General features: G+C 39.6%; 1 protein-coding gene across 1 annotated transcript; it reads right to left on the bottom strand.

Annotated features, from left to right (window-relative positions):
• Window positions 1–117: 117 nt before the first annotated feature.
• THBS1 (thrombospondin 1) lies at window positions 118–18090 on the bottom strand. Its single transcript, XM_074289233.1, has 22 exons — window positions 17805–18090; window positions 16956–17053; window positions 15989–16548; window positions 15191–15266; window positions 14688–14884; window positions 14426–14557; window positions 13333–13426; window positions 11395–11568; window positions 10685–10861; window positions 10252–10425; window positions 9840–9967; window positions 9562–9714; window positions 8621–8839; window positions 8019–8126; window positions 7171–7330; window positions 6916–7034; window positions 5498–5732; window positions 4673–4900; window positions 4238–4509; window positions 3678–3775; window positions 3376–3515; window positions 118–2256 (listed from the first exon to the last, which is right to left on the bottom strand). The coding sequence occupies exons 2-22, from the start codon at window positions 17020–17022 to the stop codon at window positions 2249–2251; spliced, it is 3519 nt and encodes a 1172-aa protein (XP_074145334.1). The 5' UTR covers window positions 17023–17053; window positions 17805–18090; the 3' UTR covers window positions 118–2248.
• Window positions 18091–21430: the final 3340 nt, after the last annotated feature.

Genomic DNA, 21430 nt, shown 5'->3' with positions numbered 1-21430 from the left:
TACTTGATATAGTTAAGTACTATGTGTATACTGAATTCATTAAATATAGAATCTACTAATGTTTCATAAAGTGAAATCATAGAGAACAAATGAAATGAGAATCAGTAACTGTAAATATAAATTTCCATATTGATTTATTGTTGTTCCTTGTATGTAAGAAACTGTACAATTTAACATTGTTTTAAACTGTAAAATGGATAAAAATGTGTTTTAAAAAACCCCACATTCTTAGAAAAAAAGAATAAATGCAAATAGTACAAACCTGGGGGGGGGAGAAAGAAGCAAAAAAAATCTTCAATTCAGTGTGCAAACATCTTATAAAAATAGAAATACTAACTCTACAGGTAGCATTTCCTGATAAATTATTTAAATAGCATATCTACACAATATGAGATATCTATTCCATTGGCAATGAGAAAAATAATTTATAAAAATAAAGCAATGGTATACAGGATGACAGAAAAACATAACATTAGAAATTGTATTTAACATTTTGGTGCCATTTTCTTACAGGGAATACATTTCTGCAAAGTTTCTTTTTTTATACTATGTACAACATTGAATGTTTTTAGTACTACAGTAGCTTTAAAAGTTTGTTGGACATTAAAACTCTTTCCACTTGATGAGAAGGTTCTTATCTCAGTCACACAACAAATGAGGTAATATTTGTACATAAGTTTCACCTTTGTCATTTTTTTTCTCTTTTGGAAAAATGAAAGGTAACAGGTATAAATGGTTTTCCCTCTCCCTGGCAATAGACACTAGAGATCGGGATAGGCAGTATGTAAAGGCCTCTTGGCATTCTTAGTCATCTGAAAGTCAACCCACTAATGTATAGCCAACCAAACTGCCCATAGACAAAAACAAAAACATAAAAGACCAGAAAAAAACAATCACTCACACTCACTAACTGAAAGAACACCCCCACTCATTGCTTCTTCTTGAGCCACATTCTTAGGGGACATTTACTCTTTTGTAGTTGATAAATTTCAACTTTCTGATCCAAGCACTTTCAAAACTAAACCTAAATTCAAGGTAGAACAGAGTTAATAAATAATCTGTATTTACAATCTTACAGTCATGAAGACTCATAACAATGATTATATGGATAGTCTCTACGCTTCTTCCTTGTTTCTTGAATAGTCCTTCAGTCATAGGTCATCCAGGAGAGGTAAAAAATAAATATGTTACATTTTAAAAGGTTTTTTTTTTTAAATCTACAACCCAAGAAAGAGAGTTATAAAAGTCCATGACACTGATAAAAAAAGATAAAAAGGAATGTCTATTTAGATTGCTAATAAATTTTGTGCCTTTCTAACCATAAAATATAAGCACAGTTGCCTATTTTTTGGAGGACAACATGTGTGCTCACTGAGATGGTAGGTCTTCCTATTTTTTGCTACATCTGCAAAAGCTACATCTGGAATAAAACAGATCATCTTTAACCAAACAATGGCAGGGAAGCTTTGCCTTCCATCAGTTAATTGTGACCACCAATTTGGAGTTTTAAAGGTGATGGTGGTAGAGAGGGCTGGGAATCCAGTGTGCCAATTCTTCCCTCTCTCTCCCCTTCCATTTAAGTGTCTATTAGTAAGAATTAACCAGCTAATACTGTTGGACAGTATCCTGAAGTCCAGTAATAATTTTTTCATTCACCTCAAAAAAATTCATTATCAAACATGTAACAGTTCCTCCATGTTTTCTCCAGACATGTTATGTAGATCTACCTGCCTCCCTCTGCCCCAGAAACAGTCTCCCATCCAACCTCATCCATTTTTACACAAGGGTGAGTAAGGGAGTTTCTTTTTTGCTAATAACCAGTTGATCTGTCCCTCACATGCATGAAAATGCTTTTGATGGAATTCACAGCTCATCCAGATATGTCTTCTTTATAAAATGCCATTTCATGGAGCTGCCAATTGCAGAGGCAGCATAAGTACCCTGTAATCAACAGCATAGCAAACATCTTTCCGAATGAATCAAGCAGATGCTTTTTCTTGCTTAACTGTAGACTAAAAGTAATCCTTTATAGCCTTGAAAGATGTCTTCTTGTTCCATAGAGTCTGAATGACGAGTCTGTTTTTTAAGTAGCATTTTCTGGAGGGAAGTCATATTTTAGAATCCACATTTAGTGAAGCAGAAGACAGAAGGGAGGAAAAAGATGATCTCAGAGGCTCTTAAAGTCCATTGTTTGAGAAGGTGCAACACGCATTTTGAAAGTTCAGTCTATTGACCAACTGTTTGGTGATTAGGAATCTGTAGGAAGAAACAATAAATGCCATTATGTTCATATAGGCACTGCAGTATTACTATCAGTCAGTTAACAATGGAGGAGGCAATATGACCTTATTTTTAATGATAAAAATTATAATCAGAATTCAAGATTATTCATGTATTTCCATATAAATTCATTAGTTGCCAATGATACTAGTGATTATAGGATCAAATGGAATCATAGATCCAGAGCTGGAAAGGACTTTAGAACCTATTTACTCCAACTCCCTAATTGTCCAGATGAAGAAATTGAGTCCCAGAGAGGTTAAGTGACTTGCTCAACTTCGAACAAGTAGTAATCAATAGGAGTGGAATTTGAACCCAGGGTCTCGAAATAGTATTAGTATTCTGTATCCTTAATTTTAGCAAATGGAATTTAGCAACTACAGCTATGCTGCATTATATGTAATCCTTAACAGCTGAGCTTAAGAGATATCCATTCTAAATTCTGTTACAAAACCTTTCCACTCTATAGAGCTCATTTGTGAGCTTGGTTATCAGCCATCTTTTTATACCCTGCCCTCATTGGCTCAAACAAATGGAAAGAATTTGTAGAACAGTTCTGGGCACTTGGTAAGTGCTTAGCAAATATTTATGGAGTAGAAGAAAAGATACAAAAGACTTTGGTAAAACTGAAGATAAGTTTAACAGAAAAGACCATGCAGCCTTCTTCTTTTAATATAAGGAAAGATGCCTTGAAAGATAAGATTTTAGAAAATTAGAAAAGCTTATTAATTAATACTATCATTATTGGCAATCTGGACTAATTTGGAAAGTGACTGCATTAAAGTCAGTAATGTACTATGCAGTATTTATTTATTTTTTAAAATCTGCCAAACAAAATTTCTGGGGAAATTTCAGGGTGTACTTCGTTTAACATTAGTTTGTTTACTTGGAATTTAGATAATTATTATTTCTCTTAAAGAATAACCCCAGGCATTAGGCTTTTAATGTCATTGTTATAGTTAAATCCTGAGTGAACATTTTATATATATATATATATAATTCTGACTTGTTTTTCACTGATTCACACTGTCCTTCTTCCAATTAGTCTTATGCATTGAAATTTGACTATTATTGAATTGATTCCATTAGCCTTACCTCTGCATTCATATTTAAGATCAGAGAAGAACACCATTTCTTGAGAGAAAACAAATAATCCAAGTCTTCCACCAGCATAAGTCTTGTCATAGATGGGACCTGAATCAGCCATGATTTTCTTTCCTTCATACATCACCACTCTTAAAACAAACAAAAAAAAAAAAAAAAAAAAAAAAAACACAATCATAAGTAACCCAAGTCATTTCAAATGAAAAAATAAATCTTGGTAGTACCACCCTCCTATCTTCACCAAATTGCTATGAAATAATATTGATCCATGACCAGTTTATCAGTATGATTACCTGATGAAGCCAGTTTTGGGTCTGTGGCTAAGACGCCACCTGTAGGCAGTGAAATCTTTCCAGCCAATGTGACGAGGATCATGCCAAAGGGTTCGAACCTGAAGGGAAAAATAGTGAAAAGTTTTGTCAAATACATTGGAAAAAATGCACTTCCTAAGAAATAAGTTCCCAAAGTTCCCGAGTAGCAGTGTTTTGAAAAAGAGTCTTTTCACATTTCCACATTTCCCAATTTGATGTGTATTCCTGAATGGCATATCTAAAATGTATTAACTCAGAACAGAAATGTTATATCTTTGGGGAAGTGGAAGACGTCCTCCTATTCTCCGAGGTCCAAAACTTCTTTTTGTCCTTGAAGGAACTTCCTAGACATAGTACATAGATTCTGCACAATCTATATCATACCCAAAGCTAAGTGCAAAGTTAGTGTGACTAGCAGCTATTGAAGCTTCTGAGCATACAGACTTCTCAAACTTCTATGTTTCTTCAAAGAACTATATCCCTAGTGCTAATAATCTTCCCCATGTTTCCTTCTGCTATTGCCTAACATTGCTGTGGCTCACCTGCCCAGGGGTGTTTCCTGTGTGCCACAGAGCATTCCTCAGGTGCTCCCCTGGCCCTGTGGTGGAGTTGACCACTTTGACAGAGAGGCCTGCATAGCCCTGAGCTATGGTGGGAGTGCTGTCCCAGTAGGACTGAGTGAGCTGTTTCCACATCACGACATAGAAGCGGCTGCTAGACTGGTAGCCAAACACAAAGCCAGCATAGTCATCGTCTCTTTCTGTGTTGATGAAGAAAGTACCACTGAAGTCCACAGCATTAAATTCATCAAAGCCTGAAAGAAGAAATATGTCAGGTTGACTGTTAGTCTTTAGCTGGGTGTGTATTAGAATATCATATGTTAGATCTAAAGGAATCTTCTCTAAATAACAGGTTTTACATGGTTTTAGATCTTATTTCTTCATCATTCCTTTGTTTTGAAGAAAAATTATACTCACCTATAGCAAGGCCAGGATCACAGTTCACAGTCTGTACCAGCTCTTTACCCTGGTGACGCACAACCCAGTTGGGATCATTCTGGGATGTTCCCTTGGGATCCAGAGGAATCATCTGGAATCGCCGGAAATCAGTCTCACTGATATCATAGTTCTCTGGACAGATATCATCAATGTCTGGCACACTGTCATGGTCAAAGTCATCTTTGCAGGCATCCCCCCGTCCATCACCTAAAGTCAAAAAGAGCAGGTTACAGAGATAATTCAGAAGTATTAGCATGAGTATCATCAGAAATCAAAACTCCACTCTCTCATAGACTAATTTTCCTGGAACAATTATGTAGGAGGCAAAAAGTTCAATACTGTACCCAAATTGTCATTAGAAGTGAGAATTTCTTAGTACTCATTCTGATCAACTTAGTTACTGAAATTATATCACAATTCTTAAGATACAATGTGAAGGATTTTTTTTAAGGGCAAAATAAGTATTTTCAGGGCAATAGAGCATCAGCCTTGAAGTCAGGAGGACTGAAGTTCAAATCTGATCTCTGACACTTAACACTTCCTAGCAGTGTGACCCTGAGCAAGTCACTTAACCCCAATTGTCTCAAAAAAAAAAAAAAAAAAGCCAAAAAAATTTTTTTCAAGGCAGAGACAATAGAACTTCTTCAATAACCCTAGGGCCAGAAAATATTACCAATGTCCATCTCACAGGATAATAGTACTTTTTCTATTTGGTTATCGTTATATACTTCAGTTGTGTTTTTGTTTGCCTTGAACATGGATACTCTTGTCAGGAAAGTAGAAATTGTAGATTAGGTCACTCACCATCAGAATCTTTCTGGTCAGGATTGGGCACCAGTCTGCAGTTGTCTCTGTCATCAGGCACACCATCATTATCATCATCATGGTCACAAGCATCCCCTTTGCCATCTTTGTCGTGATCAGCTTGATTGGCATTGGGCACATAGGGGCAGTTGTCGAGATTATTCTGGTGCCCGTCTTCATCAATATCCTGGTTGTTGTCACATGTATCACCAATACGGTCAGAGTCAGAATCCAACTAGAAAAGGAAAAGAAGGAGAAAAATAGAAGAATCAATTCATTCTTTTAATGGATGTTTACTAGCAAAATACTATGCTAGGTCTTAAGGGGATATAAAAGTGAGTAAGAAATGTTTCTTGACTTCAAAGAACCTACAATTTGTTGGCAATTGTCTAACATAAAGCTGAAAATTCTAGTGTTTGAACTGCTTTTACCTTTCCAAAAGAGAATAAAATGTTTAGTTTTGTACTGTCTACAACTGAGAAAATTCACTTATGCTTAAACTTTTCACTTTTAAAATAATTTTTCTTGATCCTAAATCTTATTGATATGAAAATTTGAAACTCTGGGGATGTTTGGAGTTTTAAAAGAAAAAAAATATATTAATCCTAGTGGTTTCTCCTTTCCCATCCCACTTCTTTATTGTACAAAGCTTTATCTTTATAGAGTTGAAGTAGTAGGTATTTAGTAAGTGGAGTAAGTGGAGTAAGTGGAGTAAGTGGAGTAGGGCTTTCCTTCAGCCTAATCTAGGAAAGATTAAATCTTATTTTTGTTGAAGCTGTTTTCTTCATTGCCAATAAAAGAAAAGTAGCAATATTTTGAAATATACATAATTTATCTTTGAGGAAAGAGTCAATGAATGATCACACCAAAAAATGCTTTAAAATTCTGGCACTTCTATGGTTAAAACCTATTCCCAGCATCCCTTAGGTTGGGTATAACATGATGTGTTTTAATATCAAATTCATGGTAAATAACTAGTTTCTCCAGGCCTGACTATTATTTTCACTTCATCTATCTTCCCATGATCAATTTTTAGACCAAATACAAGACATAACTTTTCCTCAACATTTATTTTTTTTTAACAGCACATTGTTCTAGACCCACCAAAGTCATCAAAAAAGAAGTATTTGCATGTTTTTGTGTCCAAAGATGAACAGAATATTAAATATATCAGTATTGTGAGGCTCCAGGAAGAAAATCAGGTAAAATCTTATAAGCAAGATTAAATACAAATGCAAACTACATCAGACGATCTGGGGAGAGCTTCATAAGCTTAGAACTTCAGCAGTATATTTATCAAAGATTTGTAAAATTTATGAGACTCTAATGAATTATGAAAATGGGGGCAATGTGCCTTCATGGCATTGTTTAAGTATTAGAAGGTAGCCGTTAGAAGATACATGTTTAAAGACACCTACCTGATCTGGATTATGTTCTAGTGGGCAGTTGTCACACTGATCACCAACACCATCCATATCAGTGTCCCTTTGGTCAACATTATATACATATTGGCAATTGTCTCTCTCATTAAGAATACCTGCAGAAAGGAGCAAGGAAAGATGAGATTACTTTAAAAAAGATAAGTCCTCCGATTTCAACTGAATATTACTATCCAAGGCTGAAAATGATAATCAAAGATATGATTGCAAGGCTTATCAAGCAGGAACCCTTACCATCTCCATCAATGTCTGCAGCACAGGCATCTCCTTCTCCATTGTTATCAGTGTCCGCTTGATCTGGATTGTGGTTATAGGGACAGTTATCACAGCGGTCACCAACATCATCTCTATCATAGTCATATTGGGCTGGGTTATAATGGAACGGGCAGTTGTCCTGAACAGGAGAGAGAATTCAGAAATGTTAAGTTGTTAACAATGAAAACCAACTCTCCAATAATAGGTAACAGAATAATCTTTTCCACAGCACAACTGTATACAATTTGTATCATAGTTACTTAATGGGTACTTTAGGTAACAAGCATATTAATTCCCTGCTGTATATGCTAGGCACTATGCTAGAGACTGGCTAAGTACCTAGAATAAAAAAAATCACAGCACAAAATAATAAAAGCCATGAAATTACATATGGAAATGAATTCTTACTTATAGATCATTGTTATTGAAGAAAAGACTCGAAGCATTATCATCTCATCTCTTCTGACATCACTATCCTGTATCCCCAAAGTAAACCTGCTACATAATTTAGGAATGGCATTAATAGAGACTATTTGGAAGAAGACTTATAGAAATATGAGAAGAGGTTTTAATCAACTCTGACCCAGAGGATGTAGCATCTGGAGATACTCAGGAGAAAAAGATTCACAGACAATTTAATTTTAAAAGTTCATCTGGTTTTCAGACTCTTTTAAATCTTCTTTCAATATTTTTCAGCTATGAAATACACTAACAGTACATTCTGATAACCCTGTGATTATCTTTAATATTAAGTAGCTCTAGGCTATTAGGCAGTTGCTAAATGGGAAAGATGAAAGAAGAAATGGGAAACAAGTATAGTCCTTTACCCTATCATCTGGAATTTTATCATTGTCATCATCATTATCACAGGCATCACCAATTCCATCTTTATCATAATCTTCCTGGCCGGAGTTGGGAAGGTTAGGGCAATTATCCTAAAGTAAGAGAAAGAACATTCTTGTTACAATCCAAATTTCCATTCTCTTTGTTGACCTTCTTTAAATACTGTGGCTTGAATAACCAAATAGGCTAAATAGAACACACTGGGGATGCAGTAAATCACTCAACATGTGCAGGCAGGCAGCCTTATTCTTGGGAATGTAGAGGAGGTATTTTGTATTGCCACAGGCTCAATAGTTTGTGCGTGTCATAAGTATGAATCACCCTCTCCAGTTGGTATTGTCTTGTATAACTTCTGACAACAATTAACTATGATATGTAACCCTCAAAGGGATGGTTTCTAATTAGTGTTGTCAGTACTTTAAGTGATTTTTAATCTCTCGTTAGATAGATTAAATTACATCCTCTACAATTCTCATTTTCGAAGTTGAGCCCCACAGCAGCTCTGTCTCATATTAACAAAACAAAGCAAAACAAAACTATTGCATCAAATTCTTCACAAAAAGGTATGATGGCAGGACCAACTTACTTTCTTGCAGTGATAAGTTGCATTGGCGACACAGACAAGGTCCTCATTGGGCCAACCATCCAAGTCAGTGTCTTCCCCGCAGATGATGCCATTGCCAGCATATCCTGGCTTGCACTCACAGCGGAACATGGGGTCACTGTAATGTCCCAAGTAATTGCATTTGGCATTCTTATTGCAGTCATGAGTTCCATCTGTGCAGGGATTGCGAGGCTTGCACACCTGAAAACATGAACCATCACAAAGTCATTTTAAGAGAACTTCTCAAAGTCCCTCAAAAGCAGACAAGAAAGGTTAAGATTCCTCCAGTCTCCTAAAGTTAGGGAGATACTTCATATGAAGTCTTCCAGTTGCCTTTTCACTTTCATTCCTACTCCCAAAGAATAGGAATGAAATCCAAAGAATCCAAAATGACTTTCTAAAAATGAATTAATATTTGTCTTTCTTAAAACTTCCATTTCCTAGGTAGGCTAAGAATTTATCAATCTAAGTCCTTACTTGTGATTAATTCTGCCATTTATATTAGCAGCACTTTTAGATACCACAAAGTGTTTCCTTTTGCTCTTCAACACTCTTGCCTATCACCTCCCTAGCTGGATTTATTACTGCCCCTCCAGATTGTGTTTCCATAGCTATTGTGACTAACATACAAAGTATCTATCTTTTTTGTTTTCCTTTGAGAGGGCTTGATATTTTAAAACTTCTCCCTTCTCTTGCTTTAGCAAGAAGGATAAGAGAGCAGTAGCATAGTATCCTGGGAAGATCTCTGGATTTGGAAACAGAGGACCTGCCATTTACTACCTTTGTGACTGAACTTGGGCAAAACACTTGACATGGGGCTCAGAGAGACCCGATGAGGGGACTGGACCACTCTGAGATCCTTTCTAAATCTAGGATCCTGTAAATTTCTCTCCTTCTGCCAGGCATGTTTGCTACTACTGTACCTGTTTGTTAGCAGTAGCATGCTCGACGCCACGTCCAAAAGGCTGAGATCCTGTAAAACGTGGTGGACAGGGCAGACAGTTATAGCCAGGATCAGTGTTCTCACACCTGTGCACTCCATTATGGTTGAAACAGGCATCAGGGACCTCCTGGCACTGCAGGAAGAAGAAACAGAAAAGGGTTTTCCTCATGTTAAGATGTTTACATCTTTAATACAGAATACAGAATCATGGACAAGACTATTGCTTGTTTGAAGGCTAGAAAGACGTTAATTATTTACCTCATCAACGTCTTTGCATTGGATTCCATTTCCAGTGTAACCAGGGGGACAGGCACCGCATGTCCAAGAGCCATCAGGGTAACTGGTACACTTCGCACCGGAAAAGCAAGGATTTGACAGGCATCCGTCTGTGCCAAGATGAAAAAAAAAAGCCAGGTAAGATTTAGAATTAAGTTACTATGGCTGCCAACAAAAAATACTATGGAGGAAGGTGTTTGTGCTTTTCTGCCCACCGATGATTTTCAGGGAGTATATTGTCTGTTTGCATTTCAGAATTTGAAGACCCCTTTGAATAGGAGGGTTTTAACTATCTCATTTGCTCACTGAAAGTATGCAATTAAATGCAAACCCCTATCCATACAACTATTTTGCGATGTGAAATAAAAAGATAATTGATGATTGATTCCCTTACCAATAGGACAGTCCTGCTTGTTACAGATTTGGCTTCCAGTAGCATCACCCACACAATCCTTGCCACCAAATTGGGGTTTGGGATTATTACAGAGCCGGCTACGTTTCTGCAGGCCTCCTCCACAGGTGACAGAACAGATATCCCATGGTGACCAAGGTCCCCAGCCTCCATTGACTGCAGGAAAAGAAACCAAGGTTAATCTACGGAAAAATTCTTTGAAATATTGGAATAATCTCTTAAGTTAGAAATTTTTGCTACTATTAAACATAGTGGGTATGTTTACTGTCAAACTAATTTTCAAACAACAATTTTCTTGCTGTTGAAGTTAAAAGTAAGAGACTAAATATGTATGGTTTTATAAGGAGCTATCTTTTGACCAGTCATCTACTGTCATAGCTGGTGACCAGATCTCTTCCTTAATGACTAAACTTACTTGGGCAAGCATCTTTCTGACAGGCCTTGGTTTCTCTTGCTTCTCCTTCACATGGTTTTCCATTCATCTGAGGACTAGGAGAGTTGCAGAGACGAATCCTGGTGATCTCACCACTACCACAGGTAACCGAGCAAGATGACCATGGAGACCAGTGGCTCCAGCCTCCATCCTGTTTGACTAAAATAAATGGTTGCTTATCAATGACAGTACCAGTTTGGAGCCCTTGTGGAAAGACAAAGACTCAGATCTCTTTTTATGTGTCACCAGCAATGTTTGACATTGAAATCAGCCATAGCTACTGATGATGATAACAAAATAACTAGCATTTTTAGCATAATATTTTAAGGTTTTCAAAGTTTTCTTTACATGCTATTTCACATGACTGACATAACTTTGTAAAGTAAGTGTTATGATATGCTTACTTTATAAATAAGGAAGCTGAAATGGAGAAGGATGAAGTGATTTGCCCAGATTTCATAGCTAGTAATTATATGAGGCAGGATTAGAATTCAGGTGTTTATGATTTCAAGTTCAACATTCTATTCACTGCCACCTGGCCTCATGGATGAATACTATTTTAGAATGTGTTATTCCAGAAAACTGAGAAGACATAGGTAACGGTCCTTTGGGGAATATCATATGGTGCAGAATAAAGGCCATTGGGCAATAGAGATCAATTCGCCACCCTCCCAAATCAAGAAGATACCTACATCTCTTGTCGCATTCTTGAATGTGGCAAGTACGTGTCTGTACAGAGGAGCCTTCACATCGGTTGTTGAGGCTGTCACAAGAACGGCCTCTCTGCTGGATTCCATTGCCACAGGTCACTGAACAGGATGTCCACTCAGACCATGGAGACCAGCCATCATCTGCAGAATCGCTGGCTGTAAGGGAAACAGAAGGCCATTGAGAACATGAATATAAAACAAAACAAAGCCATTCCTATTTCAACCTTGATTTTTTTTCTTCTTCCCTAAAGAGAGCAGCTGAATTTTATTTCCTTGGTTAACAGCTTTGGGAGTATGTTAGGCTACAGTGTAGCACACTGGGATCCTTTAATAATTCTCCTTGGCTAGACTTTCCAAGCATTCCCTCATTCTCTGTTCTCAGACTCACTGCCACCACCTTTCTCCCCTTAGCTTTTTAACTGGGATTAATTTCAACAGTTGAAGATATTTCAATGAGAATTTCTAGTCCCTTGAGTCCCAAGAATCACAGAGGGCAGCTAGTCTGAGTCACTTTTTGTATTTAGAGAAGCCACAGGCAGTGTGTCCCATAGATCATCTTGAAAGTAGCTTGGCTGCTTTTGGCTCTGATTCCAACTAGGTCATGAGGTTAATCAATGTGTTGATCTTTCCCCCCTGGCTTTGTGGGCTCTCCCTCCACAGACTGTCACAAGAGGAGAATATTTGTTTTTCATTTGAACAGGCACCATGACTACAATCAACTCTAGTTGTCCAGAGTCTTAGACATAAAGAACGTGTTTTCCTTTTTCTATCTTATCAGTTGGAAGTTACTCCTGGCAGTCCTTAATTCAGGTTTAGAGTTCAGGCATCAGTTCATTCTGCTCTTTTTAAATTTTCATGCCACTATTGCTAAAAAGAATCCTAAGTTGGGGCTGATCATTCAGAGCTGGGGCCAGGAACTTTTTTATATAAAGAATAAATATTTTCTTAGGTATTTTCCTCTTCTTGGACAAAATGCAAAAAGAATGACGAATCGTTTGAATGATTTGTATTATTCCATTCAATGTTGGCCTTGAAAAGTGATTCATTTTTATTGGCAACAAAACCCAAATATTAGGGACAGAAGTTTCAACTTGCTTTTTTTTTTTTTTTTGAGTGATGAGAATCCTTAGCTGCTATTTATTTAGAGACATTTTCTACCCTTGCTCTTCTTAGAATTTCTCAGCTATGATGGGTAATATATTTAAGTCAGGAAGCTTAGGTACCATAATAGAATTCTGGCCCTGGAATCAGAAAGTCCCTAGTTTGGAACATGTTGCAGACTCTGATCAGCTTTGTGACTCCAGGCAAGTCACTTAAAGTCACTGACTCTATTTGCTATCAAATGGGGATAATAACAGTACCAACTTTACAGGTTGTAATGATCAAATAAGTTAATGTGTAAGATTTTGTACATCTTAATGTGTTATACAAAAGTATATATACATAGTGCTTTGCATAGCTAAAAGTATTTTTACAAAATTAGTTATAATATTATTAAAATGCAAGTTGTTTCAATTCCAGTATCATCATCAAAAACCCTTCACTTCTTTTAGTGGCTGTATTTCCCTGACCCAATGGGACTGAAAGCAAACCAACTCAGAAGAGCTCTGATTATAGTTGATAATGCTCTTTTACTCATTCCTAGTTTTCTAAGTTTAGATACTTGCAATCAATAGCCTGCAATCTCCGTGTTCAGGGCAGTACTTAAAATGGCTCAAATTTCTGACCCAGCTGTGATTAAGTTTTTTGTATCACAGTGAAAACAAGCAGTCAGCTAATCAGCTATAGCATCCTGAAATGGATCACTGGACAGGAAGCAAGGTGCCTGTGTATGATTGAGAAGGGGATGCACCACTACAGTTTGTATATATTTGGGTCAGCCTAGTTAATGTAGAAAGTTACAATATTTAAAGAACTCACGCCAACAACGTGGGCAGCACTCTCCATCAGGAATTGTGGCATTGGAACAGGGCATGAGGGGGCAGGACACTTTTTTGCACATGGTCACTGAGTTCTGCAAAGAAAGAAAGGGAGAAAAGGATTACTAAGCAGATTGTAACCAGAAATAAACATGCTATGATATTTCCAGTTCTGAGCTGAATTTGGTGAGGATTGTAAGCTCTTAACTGGACTGGATCCCATAAAGAAATTGGCTCCTTCTAGATTTGCAGCTGCCACAATAGTAAAGGCAGTCTCAGTGAGTTGTCACTCAGCTCTCTAGAGTTTGCTCTTAATTGCTTCTCAGCCAAGAGTGGAAGTGTTATGGCATGCAGAAGTTATCCAGGGGGAACCACCAAACACCATGAGTCATATTCTACTGTTATGTTGCAAAGAGAGCTCAGTGAAATCTTTTTTAAAAAAATAAAGGATCTATAAACATTTTTTTGTGTGGTCATCTGTAAATTTGACTCAGAATTGATTAGACAGGAAGAGAATGGAAATTCAGTGTATTGAGACCCAAATTCAAGGATCCACAGAGTTGTATTTAAAAAAGAACTTTGATCCCTGAGCCAGAAAACCCAAAACTTTCACCCATCACATGCCTGAAACTGGCCTAAAGTGAAACACACACTCTGGGAAGTACGTTTCAGCTAGTCAGGTAAACAGCCCTATCCTGATAGAATGCCAACTGGAGTGATTTGAGCAACAATCAGCACTCTATTAAAAGAACCGCAGTGTCATACCTGAATACAAATCAGGACTTTAAAAAAAAGAGAGAGAGAGGAATGTTCTAACAGGGTTCCATTTACTTGACATTCAACACTTAGCCTTTGATTTCTAAACTAAAGTGGCCAAATTATCCAGCTGTCTCAAATACTAGACTAAGGTATAATTAAGAGAGTTTTTCAAATTGTTTAAAGAGAATGTATATGGATGCCATAATTAAATTTTTAAGCCATTTTGGGGATCAGGCTCCTGAACACTAGGAAAGAACTTGTGTGGGTACTTCCCCAGGGATTTCAGCCTGACAAATATACTGCTAATTATTTGGAAATTGCTAAAGTCTCTTTACCTGGCAATGGCATTCAGTGCAACTATCAATAGTCCACATGTCATTATTATTATATTTAATTCCATTATAACTGCATCCAGGGTACGACCAAGCCTTCTTCACTACATTTGACAGTAGTTCATTTTCTTCAGTCTAAGTGGGATTGAAAAAAACAAACAAGCATTATTAGTATCTGGTTATACTTTTCAACAATTCAGTACCATCCATTATGGGGGAGGGCTATTATGGAAATGGCTCCTTCAGAATGACTGCTGTCACTTACCACTTTACGGACGCTGTCTTGCAATGTAGTCACTATGGTCCGAAGTCCCTTAAGCTCTAGGAACATATTAGCCAGCTCATCACAGGAGAAACCACAGATGGCCTGTAGGTCCTTGGTCTTGTGACCAATGTAGTTAGTGCGAATGGCAGGGCTGGAACCATTTACTGGGTTGTCAAGTGTGATGATTTGATTGGTAGCTACCAAAAAGCAAAAGAAAAGAGAGCGATTACAAGGCATTCCTAAATGGCCATGCATGCTAGTACCTAAGACTTCCAACTTATCAAGATGCCATTTTGTGAGAGTGAATGTTGCCTATGGGTCATTTTTGCATCTTTTACAAGGAATATGGAATGAGCAATGTATGCATAGCTATCATTCCAAACACATCTCATTTGTTCCAAGTGATTTTTGCTATTGCTACTTTAATTTTAACTTCTTCTTTTTTTTTTTTTGCCCTCTTCCCTTCCTGTCTCCCAGTGGAAAAAAAAAAAAGGCAAACTTACAGCTTGAACAGCCTTTATTCCTTAGGATGTCCTCTGGTGTGGTTCCAAAGACAAATCTCACATTTTGCAGCACCCCCTGGTGGCAGAGGCAGAATGATAATTACTTGGTGCAAGCAAGAAATGCTCACTCATGCTCAAAGTTCAAATTTATAAAGTATTGTAAATTAAACAATCTTATTGACAAAATAGTTGTTTTTCAACATTAACCATGTTGAATAAATTCTCAACATAAATCCCAGCATCTCTGCGGTGCTTTTTGTCAACATTTCAAGAATTTCCAGGTCTTTAGGATCTTTCCATGAATTCAGTCCATGTAGGCATTCAGGAATTACAATCTGATAGTAAATACCAGGAATACTGTGAGGTAGGTAATAGTATAGGCCAGTGTGTCAAAGGATTAAGTATTAGAGCACTAGAGCCAAATCTGCTTAGAACTTAGGAGGCAGGAAGAAGCCCCTCCTAAGTCGGCACTGTACCTGAATTTAAGAGAGTTGCTTTATTGGAGGAGACTTGGGGGTAAAGGAAGGAGCCAAGAGAGATTTTGGTTGTTACAAATGTTTCACTTAAAAATACATGTTGGATCCATTTGTAACAGGCTCTTAAAAACATGAAGAGAGTCAAGTGACTGAGCAGACAAAATAGATAACTGCAAAAGAATACTATTTAAAAAAATCATTCCTTAGCTGGCACTTTGGAGCCTTTACCCATTATAACCTATAGGTGCGCTCAACAATTCTTCTACATTGTCAGACAGCTGGAAAATTCTCTTTGGATTTAGATTTGGAAAAGAAACCTCACCTGAAAGTTATCATTGACATCTCCCTTAGCCACACGGAGTCTGGCACTGCCAGCCAAGTCTCTGGTGAAGATACTTTCAATGGGGGCATCCAATTCGGCATTCTCCATCTTTTCACAGCCTACATACAACTGGGCCCTATCCTCCTGAACAAACAGGATGATACTCTTCCATTGGCCTGTGGCCAAGAGAGCTTCTTCCACTGATACCACTTGCTGCTTCCCCTGAACTGACATGCTCAGGTCCAGAGTGCCTGCTTTGCCATTAGAAACTAGACTGAAGATGTGACCCGAGTGATCCTTGTACTCCACTGTCAGCAGGGTGCCCCGGGTCTTTTTCAACTGCCTCAAGGAGGCCAAAAAGATAAAGCCCCTTTCTGCTCGAATGGCATCTACTAGGTCTTGAAACTTGTCCTCTGGCATGGGGGGGATCCGATTGGCATCCTCAATTCGGTAAGCAGGGCTGGAGGAATCAGGACCTTTCACCAGCCGGCGACCGGAACCCTTGTTGGCAGCACCAGGGAGATCAAAGAGGTCGAACACACTGTTGTCACTCCCAGACTCTATGGGACAGGAGCAGAATATGTAGTGAGTGGTGAGAAGGGTGAACTGGAATTAAGAATGACAGGCTCTCAGTTGTCCTGCTTAAGGAGTTCCCTTTAGTGAAACAGTAAAAGGCACAGGATGAAATACTGGCAGAAAAGTACACAAGTATCTTAGAATATCAAGGCTCCCACTCAAGAGAAAACACTCAACTCTCAACCTTGAGAATACCTCTGCTATGTAGCTATATTTAATCTGGATATTCAGAGTTCTCATTCTTGCCTCCCAGCACCTGCCTTTTCTCTTTTTCAATCATCATTGGGCACCTAGGAGCCCTACAAAAGCACTGCCTAAAATGGTCTGGAATTTGACCCCTCCCAATTTCACCCTCTTCCCCTCCCCGCTGCGGGCTGGGGCACAGGCTCACCTGAGATCCTGTTGGTGCCATATACTTCCAGCAGCAGTGTGAGGACCAGCCACCAGGCTAGCCCCATGATGGAGCTGTTTGTGTCCAGTACCCAAAGCCTGTGGAGAGAGAGCGAAGTCAGTATCGGGACAGCGAAGCTCTGAAGACAGAGAGGTGCTTGTGGGATCTGTGATTTCCCTGTGCTCCCAAAGTTTGCTTGAGGGAGAAGTTCTATTCAATCCAGTCCAGTCTAGTTCTGAAAAAAAATGGTATGGAATGGGACAGAAATGCTGAGGGTTGTAGGGGAAACACTTAAATCCTGGGAACTTTTTTTCTGGGAAAACCTGGGGACAATGGATGCCTGAGAAAGCAAAACACAGAGAGGGGGAGACATCATTTTGTGAGGGAAGCCGTAGTTTTTACTTGGATGATTGTCAAACGACTGGGAGACTTCATTTTTAAGTACGTTTTGGAAGTCAATGAAATAGTGAGACTTTCGTGTAGAGCTGGGGTTCTGAGTCACAATGTCTCCTGAGGTTGTCCTTGAGTTTCTCAGAGGTGTGTGGGGGGGATTTCTAGAGACCGGTGAAAGAAAGGCGATAGGGGAGGGAGGGAGGATGAATTGAATGATCTTGGGGACAGTTCCTGATGAATGGGATGAATAAGGATTTTTTTCGCCCTCATTGTGGTGGTGGTAGAGTGTGTGTGTGTGTGTGTGTGTGTGTGTGTGTGTGTGTGTGTGTGTGTGTGTGTGTGTGCGTGCGCGCGCTGGGGCTTAATGGTGAAATAAAGTTTAGTGAGAAATCTTTAAATAGAACAGACTTGAGTGGCGGGGTCCCAAAAGCAGGGGAAAGGCGGCTATGATCTTACCTGCGTGGATTAAGACGCCGGGACTCTAGCGATCCTCCGCTACAGGGATGGGGTCAGGGAAGCGCACAGTCCCTGGGTTATCTTCCAAGTGCAGCTGGTGCGCCGAAGTCCTGGGAAGCAAAGAACAGGTATCGGCTGAAGGAGATCCTCAAGCAATCCAAAGGAACGCCGGGAACGGAGCGGCTGGGTTTGTGAGACGGGCTCCGGAGGTGAGGGGTTCCGAACAGGGAGAGCTTGGCAGGGTCCCCTTCAGCTACTGAGCTTCCCTTGGTCCGGTGCAGTGGCTGAAGAAGAGGCTGAGACGTGCTCCTTTAAAGGGTCGCGCACATTCCTGGGGACTCTCAGGAGCCAATCGGAGGAGACCGGGCAGGAAGCGGGAGGGGGAGAGTCTGACTGGGTTGGCCCCCACTCCTCCCCGTCCCCCCCTCCACCTCCCCTGGCGGCCCATCCCCCCTCTTCCCTCCCTCCCTTCTCCTCTCGGGGCTCCCGCGCCGGTGGCTGGCCCGCTCACAACTTTCCAGCTAGAAAGTGAAGCCCGGGGTGTCTGGGGAGGAGGGAACAACACTAACGTCTCTGGAGAGTACATAACTCGTCTGCTCCGTGTTCTCTGTTCCCCTTGGCTCACAGTTAAATACATACAGAATCTCTCAATTCAAACCGGTTCAGTTCAACAAACATAATAAGCGCCTACAGTATACAAGATATACATCATCAATTTCTTTATATGGGCAGGGGATCCAGGACTGGATTTCCCTTGTTTCCGTGCTGAAATGTCAAAGGGATCGGAGAATCATAGATTTAGAACTGAAAAGAACCTTGAAAATCATCGAATCCAAGTTCTTCCTTTCCCCTCGAATAAAGAAACTTAGATACAAACTGGTGGGGACGCCTGTCCAGGGTCACACAGGCAGCAAGAGTCAAAATTTGATAACCTACTCCCCTTACCTCCGTGACCACACCACTTTACGGGGTGGGGGTGGGGGACTAGTTGGGGCGAAGAGGACGCTTTGAAACTATTCCAATGGGTGGCTTGGGTCAGTTAGGAAAGAAAGGAAATAAAAAGTAGTTTTGGAACGAGCACGGAACTACTCGTTCTAAGCATCCAAGCTGGGACCTCCAGTCATCGAGATCCGGCCTGGCTTCTTCCCTTTCCTCGCAGCACTTACACCTCTCATAAGTGTTTAGGGCGCGCCAAGCTGACCTTCCCCTGGGCTGGATGCTGAGCCTTGACTCCTGGAGCCGTCTTTCCCATTTCCCTGCTAGTCCGCAGAGCGGTTCCCTCCACTCTCCCCCAAAGCTGCACTGCTAACGGACTTGACTTGGAGTTACCTCTCTGCCTCCCCCCAATAGCTTGAGGCATCATTTCGATCCGTTTCCACTTGGGGGCGGTAAATGCACTCTTATTCGAGAATCAAAGGAGGACTTTTCTCTTTGTAGCCAGGAATCCTGGACCAAACTTTCACTTCTCTCTCCCCCACCCTCACCCCACAATCCTACCCCCCCTTCCCCTCTGGAAACCAAAATTAAGTTGAATCTTGGAAAAACAGTTTCTTTTGCCTACTCGTGCTTTTAAAACGTGACTCCGGGTTGGAGAATTTGCAGAGCCACCTGACTTCAGGAGTTTAGCCCAGATACACTAGATGATAGATTGCTCTTTTCTATCTGCTCTATTTTTTCCTTTTCCTTCCTCGAACGTTCCTTTCATTCTTGGGCTCCCGTAAACGGAGGTGCGCTGTGACATTTCTGTGGGACCACAAACGGGCGTTAGCATTGTTGTTGCCTCATGTCTCTATCGGATGGAGACTGGTCTCCAAGAAACTGTCCCAAACCAGCATGACTGCAGTGCTTTGGAATCCCATTCATCTCTCTTGGCTGGGACGTCAGCAATAGCAGCAACAGGGGCAGGAGTCACTCTGCCTCACTGCCTCTCGCTTCTCTGGGCTGCCATTGGGCTCCTGAACTCATTTGTTATCTGTTCTGGCACACACACACACACACACACACACACACACACACACACACACACACAGGTAAGCCAACCTTCACCAAATAAGGATCTGAAAACGGGGCAGTGCAAATTCCTGATCCTCCATATCTACGGCTCTTCATTGACACCAGGTCATTTTAGTGACTTCTGGAAGTATCCATTTTTCACGTTAATCATAGCGCAGATTTCGCTTTCCTGAGTGGGAGGATTTTGAGGAAAAGTGGAGTGATCTCTCTCCAATTACACAATTTGGAGATCAAACACCAATCTGAGAGACATAGCTATGTGCTCCAGCAAAATGCTCATTTAACTCCGCTTGTTGGCCAGATGGATTTCAGATGTCAGAAGCTAAAATAGGAGATTCTATAAAAGTTAGGATCCCCTTAATGGCAATTGAATAAGGTTTAATCTGAACTGGTCAGAGGCTTTTGTGGCCAGCTACAAAACACAAGTCTACACCGGTGTGGAACTTCATTTTTTCCCCCAGAAGCTTTTGGAAATTAACCATCTAGGCTACTCAGACAACTTTCTGGGCCTGACCCCTGACATCTTATGACATCTCATTTTTAAGGAAAGAGTCTTTTTATATGCTAAGGATGGTTAGCTGGTCTCTAACCCCATAGATTCTTCCAATGGTATTCATTCTAAGGCATTGGAAAAGGGCTTTTTTGCTAGTATCTACACGCTGTCAACCAAAGCTTTGTCATCTTTGCCTTAAGAAATTGACTGGGGATGGAGATCATCAATCCCCAAATAGTCCAAATATAAAAAATCCTCACACACACACACACACACACACACACACACACACATATATACATACATATATACATACACATATGTAGCGATCTATATTCTATCAATACATTAACATATGATATATGTATATGTATGTACACTGTACAAGATAGTATATGTATATGTGTATGCATGTATATATTCTCCAAGATACATATATGTAATATATGCTCCAAGGTGTAAATATACATATATATATACACACATACACATGCATACTATATATATATATATATATATATATATATATACACATACATAATATTCTCTAGGAGATATATTGATAGATTGATTTCTGTCAAGGAATTTTTATAATTTCCTAAGTAAATTCCTGTTATATTCTTGACACTGAACTTCCAACTCCAATTTATATAAAAGGTCACTTAGAAGAACTATTTCATGTCCTATCTTTCCAAAAACAAACTTTAAGATTGGCTAAATAAGACTATTTACCATCTCTCCATGTATAGATTCTGATTCTATCTAGATTTTTACTAGGGGACTGAAATATACATTTGGTTCAGCCCTCAAATTCCCTGCTTACTACTTGCATGACTGGATGAAACCCTTCACATCTAAATAGATAATAGATAGATAATATATCTATAATAATCACATTCTTTCTTTCTTTTTCTTTTTTTGGCTGAGGCATTTGGGACTAAGTGACTTGCCCAGAGTCACACAGCTAGGAAGTGTTAAGTATCTGAGGTTGGATTTGAACCCAAGGTCCTCCTGACTTCAGGGCTGGTGCTCTATCCACTGCGCCCCCTAGCTACTCCTAATAGTCATATTCTTAAAAGATGTATGTGGCTTTTCTTACCCCCAGTGTCCATCAGCAAAA

This window comes from Sminthopsis crassicaudata, chromosome 2, assembly GCF_048593235.1.
Source record: "Sminthopsis crassicaudata isolate SCR6 chromosome 2, ASM4859323v1, whole genome shotgun sequence".
NCBI lineage: Eukaryota > Metazoa > Chordata > Mammalia > Dasyuromorphia > Dasyuridae > Sminthopsis > Sminthopsis crassicaudata.
Note: the sequence above shows the minus strand (reverse complement) of the source record. Positions and strands in the feature narration are given on the sequence as shown.

What these genes read in the sequence shown, in the direction of transcription:
- THBS1 (XM_074289233.1), bottom strand. Translation starts at nt 17,022, where the DNA reads ATGGGGCTAGCCTGGTGGCTGGTCCTCACACTGCTGCTGGAAGTATAT. An exon ending in TGCAGACATTGATGGAGATG is followed by an intron (nt 7,035 to 7,170) that starts GTAAGGGTTCCT and finishes TCCTTTCTGCAG; the next exon opens with GTATTCTTAATGAGAGAGAC. An exon ending in TGACCAGAAAGATTCTGATG is followed by an intron (nt 4,901 to 5,497) that starts GTGAGTGACCTA and finishes TTTTGACTTTAG; the next exon opens with GTGATGGACGGGGGGATGCC.